Source organism: Erythrolamprus reginae, chromosome Z (genome assembly GCF_031021105.1).
Source record: "Erythrolamprus reginae isolate rEryReg1 chromosome Z, rEryReg1.hap1, whole genome shotgun sequence".
In the NCBI taxonomy this organism is placed as follows: domain Eukaryota; kingdom Metazoa; phylum Chordata; class Lepidosauria; order Squamata; family Dipsadidae; genus Erythrolamprus; species Erythrolamprus reginae.
In genome coordinates, this window is record NC_091963.1 from 130,431,438 (window position 1) to 130,443,741 (window position 12,304).

A 12,304-nucleotide genomic window follows, 5' to 3' on the forward strand; every position below is an offset into this window, starting at 1 on the left:
TGGCTCACAACATATAAAAACAATACAACATCGTAATCCAATAATTTAAAAAATTTAATCTAAACCCCCAATAATATTAAAATTAGTCAATACAATTTACACAACATGCACTAGATTCATTAGGCTTTAGACTCTTGCAGAAGGCGAGGAGAGTGTGGGCAGTACAGATCTCCGGGAAGAGTGGTTCCAGAAGAAAGATACAAAGCCTATTTCTGACTGCACAAGACTAAGCTTTAAAACATGCACAGGTAGTCCGAGACCTACAACAGCTCTTTTAATGACTGTGTGAACTTATAACAGCGCTAAAAAAAAGTAACATTATCATTTAATGATATTCTCTACGGTAGCCTAGAGAAAAGAAGCGCCAGGGGGGACGATCGCAGTCTACAGGCACTTGAGGGGTTGTCACAGAGAGGAGGGGATCACACTGTTTTCCAGGGCACCAGTGGGTCAGACAAGAAACAATGGTTGGAAGCTGACCAAGGAGAGATTCAACCTAGAACTTCCTGACAGTCAGAGCGATCAACCAGTGGAACAGCCTGCCAGCAGAGGTTGTGAACTCCCCAACTTTGGACATTTTCAAGAGGAAATTAAACTGTCATTTGGCTGGGGTGCTGTAGGATTTCCTACTTAAACAGGGGGTTGGACTTGATGACCTGCAAGGTCCCTTTCAACTCAAATAAATAAATAAATAATTTTTTCATGCATATGAAGCATGACAATGGATACGTGATCACAATTCTGATACTCGACTACTGATTCATGTTTATGATCATTGCAGTGTCCCCAGCGTCCTATCATCATCTTTTCTGACTTTCCGACAAGCGAAGTCAATGGGGAAGCCAGATTTACTTAACAATCGTGTTACTAATTTAATAACTGCATCGATTCACTTAACAACTGTGGCAAGAAAAATAGTAAATTGGAGCAAAACGTATTTAACAAATGTCTCACTTCGTGCTTTGTTCCCAGGCTTTCGGAGTGAAACCACAATGAAACCCCACTAATTTTAGCTTTAAATCACACTATTTATTGGAATACATAGCATTCTGCAAAATGCAGTTGGTTAAAGTGTTCAGGGAGTATTTTTTCTTTGCCGCAAAGTTATCAGATTAAGTTCCGGGAAAAACACTAGCTTTGGCCTAATGGCATTTCAAACAAGATAACTAAGAGAAGGTAACACAGAAGCGAAAAATCAGCTCACCAATTTTCTAACAGTCATTCAGTGTCTGGCAAACAGTTTTTAACAAGGCAGAAATCAGGTTTTGAAAGGGGCATCTTGGAGCACCCCAACTCTAACACAGCTTCCATGACATTGAAACCCCACCCCCAATTTCCCTTTGCTTTTATCCCCAAGAGATAAAGCTGCAAGCTTATTTTCTTTTACCATACAAATTTTGTTGTCTTCTCAGTAAGTTCTCCTCTATCTAGCATCTAAAAGTGGGTCATGCCCTCTAATGTCTGCTTCATCCTCTGACTGGGACCACTCCCCCATTGGTATATCAGCCCCCTCTGGTGGTTCCTCAGGTTGCTCCAGGTCACATTCTCACTATCTGCATCAGCTGGCAAGCCCACTGGCCCAGAATCTGACATTACCAGAGGTGGACAAGGAGCACTCACACTCAGCAACAGAAATTTTGGGCTCAATTGTGGACATAAATTGAGAGTTACCAAAGTCAGAATTGAGAAAATTGCAACAGAAAGCAAATGCCACCTCTACAAAGAAGCTCAAGAAACTGGAATATTTGAAAGAAATACCATTTGTCTAGCAAGCAAGAATTGGTGGGAATTACAAAATAGACAAAGTAATAGAAAATGAAGAAATTAAACTGTTCTGGGTTTTAGAATTAGCTTAGTGCCTGCCATATAACATACCAAACTTAATAATTGTTGATAAATAAGACAAAAAAATCTGGATCGTGGACAAAGCAGTATCTAGAGAAAGCAGAATAGAAGAGAAAGAACTAGAGAAAATAATAAAATACAAAATAGAAGTAGAGAGACTGTGGCAAAAGAAAGCAAAAATAGTACCAACAGTAATAGGTTGTAATAATTGCCTTGGCTACAATCCCAGAATAACTGGAGCAGCACTTGAACACCATCAGCACTGACAAATTACCATCAGTCAATTGCAAAAGGCAGCTTTACTTGGAACTGCCTAACCATGCCAATACATTAAAAGACCATAGGATCTTAGGAAAACCTTAAAAACCAACACCAACTAAAAAACCGGTAACTACCTCCCTGTCTTCATGTCCATTAGCCAAGTATTTGTGCAAAAATATGACTCTCTGTAATAGAATTGGAAAAGTTGAGTCCGACACAGAACTCTCCCTGGCTCTGGACATTTTGAATATTACGTCTCCTTGAGGTTTGAAGATCCACTTACTTGTAGCGCACTCTTTCATCCACATCTCCAGGGGGCTCCTCGGTCACACAGGTAACTAGAGCTTCCATATGTTCCGGCTGTACCAGGAAGTCTACAAGCTTTCGGTTGACCACCTTGCATTCCTGCAATACATCTTCCTCATCCAAAAGTTCAAAAAGGGTCACATTCCCACGCTCTAAAAGTGTGTCAATATGAGAAGTTGTGTGGAGATCAAACTTCCAGAACATGGCTTCCTAAATAAAATGAGAAAAGAACAAAAGCCCAGTGACTAAAAGAAGGGTAGATAGACGTGTATACACGTTGTAATCATTCAATTATAATTACATACATTTTCATCCATGCTAAACAAGTCTTTCCACATAAAATTGTACAACAGCTATTTCAGCTATAAAGAGTATTTGTACAAAGGACCAAGCATAAAGTTCCTTCTGTATAAAAACCATATTATGGACCCAGACTAAGAGGAACAACAAAAGGCCACAGTTGAAAATACTAAATAATATTGCGGGATTATGAGCTTACTATAAGGGTGAGAAGGGGAAAGTTTAGAATTATTTAGAAAAAATTGAGACATGAAACAAATGATTAACATATCTAGAACTACACAGTGATAGTGTGAAGGTATATAATAAGAATTTTAGGAATTATGAGTTTCACAAACTTAGTAAACCCTAATAAGGGAACATCAAACACGTTTGATTAAATACTAATATATTCCACACATGAAACAAAAAGACCAATCTAAAATGGCAAAAGGAATCTCACCAGTTATACAAGAAGGAAGGCAACCCTATCAAGTGATGAAAACATTCCAGCAGACTAAAATGAAGCTACTGTAGGTGGAGGAGGATCAACAGGATGTATGTAAGGAATGGCAAGCTTTTGGAAAGTTGTAATCTAAACATTTTAACAAGGATGTTGGTAAAGTAAGGTAGAACTGGTCTGGAAAGCTGTTATCAGAAATTTGCATACAAGTTTCTAATCAATGTGAAATTACTTTAATGAGATTGATCATTCTGGGGAGGCTACTTGTACACATTAATTATATGGTTATTTGCACCAATTATTCCATAATCGAGTTGCCCAAATTACTAGTTCAATGCTCTAAAATGTATCCTAACATAACCCTCTTAACCACAACATAATAACTATCCTAAGGAGATTATAGGGGATGCATTGATTCCAGGAGCAAAAATTCCAATATGTTCTAAACAATCAGCTCCTAATTAGAATTTAGTGCACAAAATACACTGGAATTTATACAACAATGTACCTCTTGTACTTGATGTAGTTTGATTCTGCTGAAGGATGCTGTTTATGTGGTATCTTTCTATAAGAGAATCTACAGAGGTTCCAGTATTGAAGGTAGGTGGAATATCTGCATGGTTCATGTGTGAAGATATATAGACTGGGGTAGCAATCTCATATGGGCCTTAAAATATGAAGAGTTGTACTCACATGTTTAAAGCCACAAGCAAGAGTATATAAATCATGCAGCAGTGATTTTTGAGAGCTACTATTCCCAAACCACACTGGGAAACCAGTTCATTCTTGAAATTGTCAGGAACTGATCAATCTACTCAAAACCTAGCTGTTGTTGTTATTGCGTAGCACTTTTTTTGACATGTCCCTCTATCTGTAGAATTACTGCAATCCATCATGACAGAGTAGATTGGGCAACTTCCCTCCCTTCTCAAACCATGCTTATGACAAAATCGGGTGCTTGGTCACAATACAAACTGCAAGCTTAATCAAGAAGCTGAGAATAAATGTGGCAGAACAACAGTACAATTGAATTTGCCTATAAGGCATAGGTCTTCTTTTTCTTTCTCTCTCTTCTCCACCCCCACTCCCCTGCATTGGGTAAACTCTGGTGAGTGAGATAGATCACATTTGTGCTTGCAAGGTTCCCTAGCTACAACTGTAATTCAAAAAGGCAAAGGTTCCCTGTACTGCTAAGGTGGGTTAAGAGAGGGAAAGAAACCTAGAGAAAAACAAACAGTAACTTGGTGACGCCCCGCTTCCCTTTTCAACCCTGTTGCCACCACAACTGTAAAGGCCAGAAGTTTTCATCTGGTATCCAGGCAACCTCTATACAAGACTTGTGCAATACAACAGAGCAGTTTTCAGAAACTACCAACATGGAAGGGAAGGAAATGAGAAAGAATGAAGGAAAAAGTAAAGACCGGATCGTTACAGGGCCTAAGCTTAGGAATTCCACACCCACAGAAAGTTTTTCTTTAACTTAAACTAAACATACAAGCTAGGCAAATGGCTGACATACAACTAAAAAAAATTATCTAGGCAATAATGGATTATAGATTACAGCAAACAGTTTTGCAAAGCAATTTTACATACAAATAGTCCTTAACTTCATTTATTAATTCGATTTCTATGGTGCTCTTTTCCTGAGACTCAGGGGGGCTTATAACATATTAGAAATCTACATAAAAATTGCATTCTAAAAAACCCAGTTAAAAACAAAACAGATTCATATGTCATACATCCTACGTTCATCCATTGGGCAGGGCAAGATATCAAAATTTCAATGGCCCCAAGCCTGACGGCAGAGGTGTGCAGGGAGAATGGGGGCAGTATGAATCTCTAGGGGGGAGTTCATTCCAAAGGGTCGGGGTGACCCCAGAGAAGGCTCTTCCCCTGGGCCCTGCCAGGTCCCGTCAGCCGACATTGTCTGGCTGACAGGACCTGGAGAAGACCGATTCTATGGGACCTGACCGGCCGCTGGGATGTATGAGGCACAAGAGAGTCCCTTAGGTAATATGTTCCCATGTCATATAGGGCTTTATAGGTCATAACCAACACTTTGAATTGTGTTTGGAGACTAATTGGCAACCAATGCAGCATGTGATGGGCATGTGAAGGCCCATGATTGCTTGCGCAGCTGTGTTTTGTATTACCCACAGTCTCTGAACACTCTTCAAAGGTAGCCCCATTTGAATACTCTTCAAAGGTAGAGCATTGCAGTAGTCAAACCTCGAGGTGATACAGGCATGAGTGGCTGCGAGTAGAGACTCCCTGTCCAGGTAGAGTCACAACTGGTGCACCAAGTGAACCTGAGCGAACGTTCCCCTTGCCACAGCTGAAAGATGGTGTTCCAAGGTCAGCTGTGGATTGAGGAGGATGCCAAGTTCCGGACCCTCTCTGAGGAGGTCAGAAGTCCCCCCCCCCGAGTGATGGACGGGCAGATAGAATTGCCCTTGAAGGCAAAACCACAGCTACTCTGTCTTAAAATTGGATGTGGTACATGGTAATTTGCTTAATGACCACATTGATTAGTGATTAAAATTCTGCTCCCAATTAGGGTCAATTAAGGCAGTGATGGTGAACTTTTTTTGGTTCGCGTGCCAAAAGGGAAGGAGCCAGGGAAATTGCGCATGTACTTGTCCACACCCATAATTCCACGTGGGTCCCCCATGCACATGCTCACATGACACACACACACCGCTCCTGGCATGCCTGTTTTTTGCACTTTTCAGGCTAATAGCCCTTCTAGGAGCCTGGGGAAGGTGAAAGCAATATCCCCCTCCCAAAGTCCTCTGGAGAAACTGACAATTTCTGGCTTCTGGACGGCCTCTGCAGGATGGGGAAGGCCATTTTCACCCTCCCGGGCTCCTAGAAGGGCCTTGAAGCCTAAGGAAAGCAAAAAAACAAAAACAAAAAACAGGCCTTCAGGTTTAACCGGAAGTTGGAAAATGGACCATTTTCTGCCTTCGAAGGTACTTGGGGGTTGGGGATGGGGAAGGCCATTTTTGCCATCCCAGATCCTAGAAATGCTCTGTAGCTTGGAAAGAACAATAAATGGCCTTCCTCACCCAATCCAGAGGCTGGAAACATCTTGTTTCCCAATTCCCAGTGGGCCCAGAATGCCCAAAAATCAGCTGGCTGGTGCACACTTGTAAGCGAGGCCTGAGTTTATGTGCCCATTGATAGTGATAGGTTCGCCATCACAGATTTAAGGCATGGCATTTTGATTTTCTTGAACGTATAGTTATTTTCATGTACGGTACATTCAGCAGTTTACAGTCAAATAAACCCATAAAGTATAAAACACGTTAAAGGCCTTTATAGGGCCTTGAAGATCTGGTTTTGTCAATGAGCCTGGAGAACACAGAGTGGGATGGATTGTTCAACTGCTTGTTGTTGTTGTTCAACTGTTTCTTGCTGTTGTGTATGTGTGTAATTGATTTTACTCTTTATATTGGGTATAATAAGCTGCCTATAGTCACCAAAAATGAGTGGATGGCCACATAAATTCTCTAAATAAATAAATTGCCACCCAAAACCAAAGCAAGTCCTGGTTGTCAGAGATCCATCTAAGCTCTTTATCAATGGAAAAGCTGGATTGGTTTGCAAGAGATGTGCCATCTGGATCACAAGAGACAAGGCATTCCATTATTTTTTTTTTGGGGGGGGGGGGGGATTTTGAAGTTGATAGCTTGATGCCAGATTGAATTCCAGGCACCAGGTTCATTTTCATAAAAACCTAGGTTTTCTTTAATTAGTTATATTTTCTAGCTTGTATAGCAGAGAAAATATCTACCCGGAACCCTAAGGAGTTAAATTAATGGTTTTTTAAAAACAGAAGTGCAAGGAGAATTTCTGAAATCAATAGCCCAAATTCTTGTATCAAAGAGAACATTCCAGTCCTGAAAATGTAGTAATTCTGAAAGGTCAAATTTGATGATACCTACTCAGAGGAGCTGGAAAGAAGCTCCATTAATTTAAGGCCAAAGCTGCTTATGTGGCAAGCCTCACATGTAACTTAACAAATAAGAGATTTGCCCACTTAATTCCCACTTCATCACAGGCTTACTTGAAAATGAAAGCAAATGTTTAAAAATAAATCTTTGTGCAAAAATTGATTTAATGGTTTTCAGAAATCCCTGGTGATTTGCAAAATGGTTTTGAAAAATCCCCACTGATTTGCAAATAAAATTTCTTCTGGCACCAGGGAGGAGATTACAATAAACTGCAGAGTTGAAGAGCAAAAGATTAAAGTATATTTTATACATAAAAATCCTTAAAGATATTTAACATAGAAAAGCACCAGAATGGTGCAGAACTCTCTGTTATAAGGTTAACAACCCACTTTTATTCAACCCACTGGATTGCTAAAAAACTGTGGAGTTTAACAATATTAACTCTGATATAAATGGACTATTACGATGGTGTGCTTTCAAAATTATCCCCAACACTGTAAATACTATCACATAATTTCCTATAATTTTAATATCCTTTTAGGAAGTAGGCAGAATATATTATCTGATTTTTCTATAAGTGCTAATGAAAGTGAGACAAAATAATGAAAATAAAAATAAGCAAACTGTGTTTATAGTTCCATCTTTCCAATAAGGTCAATCAATATGTAATCCAATTAACACTCATTGTTTAATAAGGCATGAAGGTCATTATGGCTCATTTAAGCTTCAGCAATCAGATGTATAGGCTGCTAGTGGTTGGGGCTCTCTCACCTTAATTTTGGTTGTTCCAAGTACACTAGCAACATCATGAAAATGACCAGATGGAAACTGGTATTTGATTCTTCCTTCTCCACAATGACAGCAAGGAGGACACCAAGCAAAGATTAGAAATGCAGCAACAGTGGAGCAGAAAACCTAGTACTGAAACTACCTCCCTACACTTCCAGGAATACTGTATTTTACTGGATTGCTATCTCTTGACATAACAAGTTTATTCTTCGACCAAGCTGAATCCTAAGACTAAAATGCTAAAACAAAGGAACAGCAGTCATTAGAAAATCTTCAACAGGAGGAGAAACACTTGGAATTATTTTAAATTCAGCCTAAACAATCATATTCTTAAATTATGTAACAGCTTTTATATAGGCCCTCAGATCTGAACAGAAGAGAATAATAGAGTTATTGGAGGTCTTCTAGTCCAACCCCCTGCTCAGGCAGGAAACATCTACCATTTCAGACAAATGGTTGTCCAAACTCTTCTTAAAAAATTCCATTATTGGCACATTCACAATTTCTGGAGGCAAGTTGTTCCACTGATTAATTGTTCTGTCAGGATATTATCTCCTTAGTTTCAAGTTGCTTCTCTCCTTGATTAGTTTCCACCCATTGCTTCTTGTCCTGGCTTCACATGCTTTGGATAATAGATTGACTCTCTCTTCTTTATGGCAATCCCTGTGTTTGAAATACTAGTACAGTGGTACTTCTACTTAAGAATTTAATTCATTCCGTGACCAGATTCTTAAGTAGAAGCAATTTTTCCAATAGGAATCAATGTAAAAGCAAATAATGCGTGCAAACCCATTAGGAAAGAAATAAAAGCTCAGAATTTGGGTGGGAGAAGGAGGAGGAAGAAGAGGAGGACAGTCGCTGCCGAAGGAAGGTGAGGTGAAGGGAATCAAAAAAATCCAAAACTTTAAGGCTTAAAAAAAAAGAGAGAGAGGGACTTTGAGGCGGTGAGGAAGAACATGCACCTCCCATACACCCGGCACGAGGCTGCCTCCCATAAACTGTACCAGAGAGAGAAACCCAGGGAAAATGGGAGGAAACTGGCCAGGCCTTCGTGCCGCTCTCAAATTTCCTGGGAAATTTTTCTGGGCTCAGGTTCTTAAGTAGAAAATGGTTCTTAAGTAGAGGCAAAAAAATCTTGAACACCCGGTTCTTACCTAGAGGCGTTCTTTAGTAGAAGTACCACTGTATCATGTTATTTTCATTAAACTAGACATACACATCCAGATTGGTCTCAGATTTTTCTCCAGATTCATGTCTTCTGGTACTCTTGGCAGGAGTAATCACGTGTGGGTATTTACTTTCATCTACTTGAGGACTGAGCTTCTAACAACTTGACTGGCCACTCCCCTTCGCCCACCTGAAGTTGGCCGCAGCACAGGGTCCATCGTCACTAGAGAGCAAATTTTACACGTTTGACCCGGAAATAGAGGATTTGCTTAATTTCCCATCCGTTGATTCCCCCGTAGCAAGTTTGGTGTCCCAACGCCATTGTTCCATCAAAGTTGGCAGATGGTTTAAAACCGGAGGACAAGAGAGCCGAAAATTTCATACGGAAGACTCACCAAATGGCCTCTTGGTCGTTGAGGGCAGCCTCTGCAGCTTCATTTTTCAATAGAGCCTATATTCTATGGTTACAGGATATGCAGGCCAAACTGGGCCTAGAAGAGGAGCCTAGAAGAGGAGCAGCAAACTGATTGTAGCTTCTGAGTTCTCGGCGAATGCAACTCTCAATGCCGCGAAGTTTGCGTCCAGAGCCATGGCCACGTTATCATCCCGCCGGCTTCTCTGGCTGCGTACATGGTAAGCAGACACGAAGTCCAAGTGGCGATTTGCCTCTGCGCCCTTCCAAGGCACTAAGCTATTTGGGGAATCTTTGGACTCAGTCCTCATTGAGGACAAAGACAAATGTAAAGTTCGGCCTAAGTCATCCAGACGCCTGGATAGATGCCAGAATCCCTACTTCCGATGCCAGTCATTTTGGCAGGACGCTTCCTTGGTGGCACCTCCGGCCTCAAGATCATATATGCAGGGAGGATATGGCCAAGGATCCTTCAGATCCGACAGAGGTGGATACGATTGTTCTAGACAATTCCACCAGTCTAGAAAACCTTTTCAGGGGTCCAATCAAAAAGGATTTCGGAAATCAAAGTGACTCAGGAGACCTGATTCTCATAGGGGGCTGCCTCTTGGGAATGTACCTCATCCGACACCTGGGCGTTAAACACCGTAGCCCAGGGACTTCACATCAACTCCCTGGGCACGCCCTCACAATGTTTTCTTCAGTGCTCTTTGGTTCGCGTGCCCTCCTATTTCAGGAGGTCACTCATTTGCTGGAGATTGGGGCTATCTAAAGGGTTCCTCCGAATTGGGAAGGCCTGGGGTACTATTCAGTAGACTTCATAGTGCCCAAGGTCTCGGGGGGCTGTCGGTTGATACTCAACTTGAAGCAGCTCAACATCTACATGAAGTATCAAAGGTTCAAAATGCACTCCTTGCGGACCATTCTAGCTTTGATCAGGCGCGGCAACTGGCTTGCGTCTATCAACCTCAAAGAGGCCTACCTCCATGTTCCGGTGTACCTGAGGTATCTGAGATTCTGCCTAGAAGACCACCATTTTCGGTATCATGCATTGCCATTCGGCCTGTCATCTGTGCCGAGAACCTTCACGAAGCTGCTAGATGTATTAACCGCCAACCTGAGAACTCGTTCAATACGCCTCATGGCATATTTGGACAATGTAATCATTCTGTCCAAATCTCCAGAGCAAGCACAGAGAGACCTTTCCCTTATGATCAAGATTCTACAGGTGCACAGGTTCACTGTGAACATCCCCAACAGCCACCTGATCCTGACCACGTGCCTCCCAATCTAGGCACCGTAATAGATACTCAGGCGGGCGAAGTCTATCTGTCCAAAGATTGCAGGGTGAAGATTCTGGGTATGGTGAGATATCTTCAACACAATCGGCAAGTGTCCCTCGCATTTCTTTCCCAATTGCTGGGGACATTTGTCTCTTGCATAAATATTGTGCCCTGGGCCTGCCTCCACACCAGACCAATGCAGTGGTTCCTTCTGCCATTTCAGAGACGTCGGACGAGCCATTCAACTCGAATCATTACAGTGACGGGAGAAGTCAGACACTCACTCAAGTGGAATTCAGGGGCAATTCTACAAGGCTCTTCATTTCTAAGGCACCAGGAGATTGTCATCACCATGGACGCAAGTCTACGCGGTTGGGGTGCCCACTCCAATTCACAGGTAGTCCAAGGTCTGTGGACATCTGAGGACCTTGCAGGAGTAAATATCAACTTCCTAGAACTACGAGCAGTGTTCCTGGCGCTTCAAACATTTCAGGATCAGGTGCAAGGAGGACTCATGCTCATCCTGATGGACAATGTGGCCACACAATCCCACATAAATCATCAAGGTGGGACGAGATCTGGCAGGTTGATGCAACAGGCAGAGACCCTGATCACCTGGGCGGAAGTGAACCTACTTTCTCTCCAGGCCGAACAAATCTCTGGTGTTTCCAATGTGCAGGCAGATTGGTTGAGCAGGTCAACGCTCGACCCAGCAGAGTGGTGCCTGTGTACCGCAGTGTACCACGATATCACTTGCAGATTCGGCACACCGTTGATAGACTTGTTCGCTACACATCTGAACACTCAGCTTCCATGCTATTTCTCCCATTTTCCATCGCCGGGAGTGGAGGGCATCAATGCCCTGCAAATCCGCTGGCCAGAAGGCCTGATGTATGCCTTTCCTCCCACGTGTCAGATTCCGAAGGTAATCAGCAAATTGATTTCGGAAGGGGGCAGAGGTCATCTTGGTAGCCCCCTATTGGCCTCGGCCCCCGTGGTTCGGGGACCTCATGGACTTGGCAGTCTCCTCTCCATCGAGTCTCCCTCAGCCAGGGGTCAGTGCTTCACCCGGACCCACAGTGGTTGAATCTTGCCGTGTGGCATTTGAGGGGGACCGCATGAGGCAGGCTGCTCTTCTGGACATGGTAATTTCCACGATTCAGGCTGCACGTTGTCCGTCCACCACCAGAATTTATCAGACCACTTGGGCGGCCTATTGTAAATTCTGCAATACACTACAGGCAGATCTACGATCTCCATCTTTAGTGAATCTTTTGTCTTTCCTGCAAATCGGTCTTGACAAGGGACTTGCTCCCAACACGTTACGGAGGCAAGTAGCGGCTCTCTCCACTGTACTCAAATGGGACCCGTGGAGCTCTATGGGGCAACACCCATGGGTCAGAGACTTCCTTAGAGGAGCATCCAACCTTTGCCCACCAGTAAAACACAGGTATCCCACATGGGATCTCCCACTGGTGTTGCAGGCACTGACAGGGCCCCCATTCGAGCCATTGCAACAGATCCCTCTGAGACTCATGACCTG

At 42.6% G+C, this 12,304-nt stretch overlaps 1 protein-coding gene across 6 annotated transcripts in view; it reads right to left on the bottom strand.

Annotated features, from left to right (window-relative positions):
- PPP6R1 (protein phosphatase 6 regulatory subunit 1) overlaps window positions 1–12,304 on the bottom strand; it is a 68,981-nt gene that overhangs the window by 42,146 nt on the left and 14,531 nt on the right. For all 6 annotated transcript variants that reach the window (XM_070730089.1, XM_070730086.1, XM_070730085.1 and 3 more), the window contains exon 2: window positions 2,390–2,622. In XM_070730089.1, the coding sequence (XP_070586190.1) occupies window positions 2,390–2,622 (233 nt within the window). The remainder of the gene's footprint in view (window positions 1–2,389; window positions 2,623–12,304) is intronic.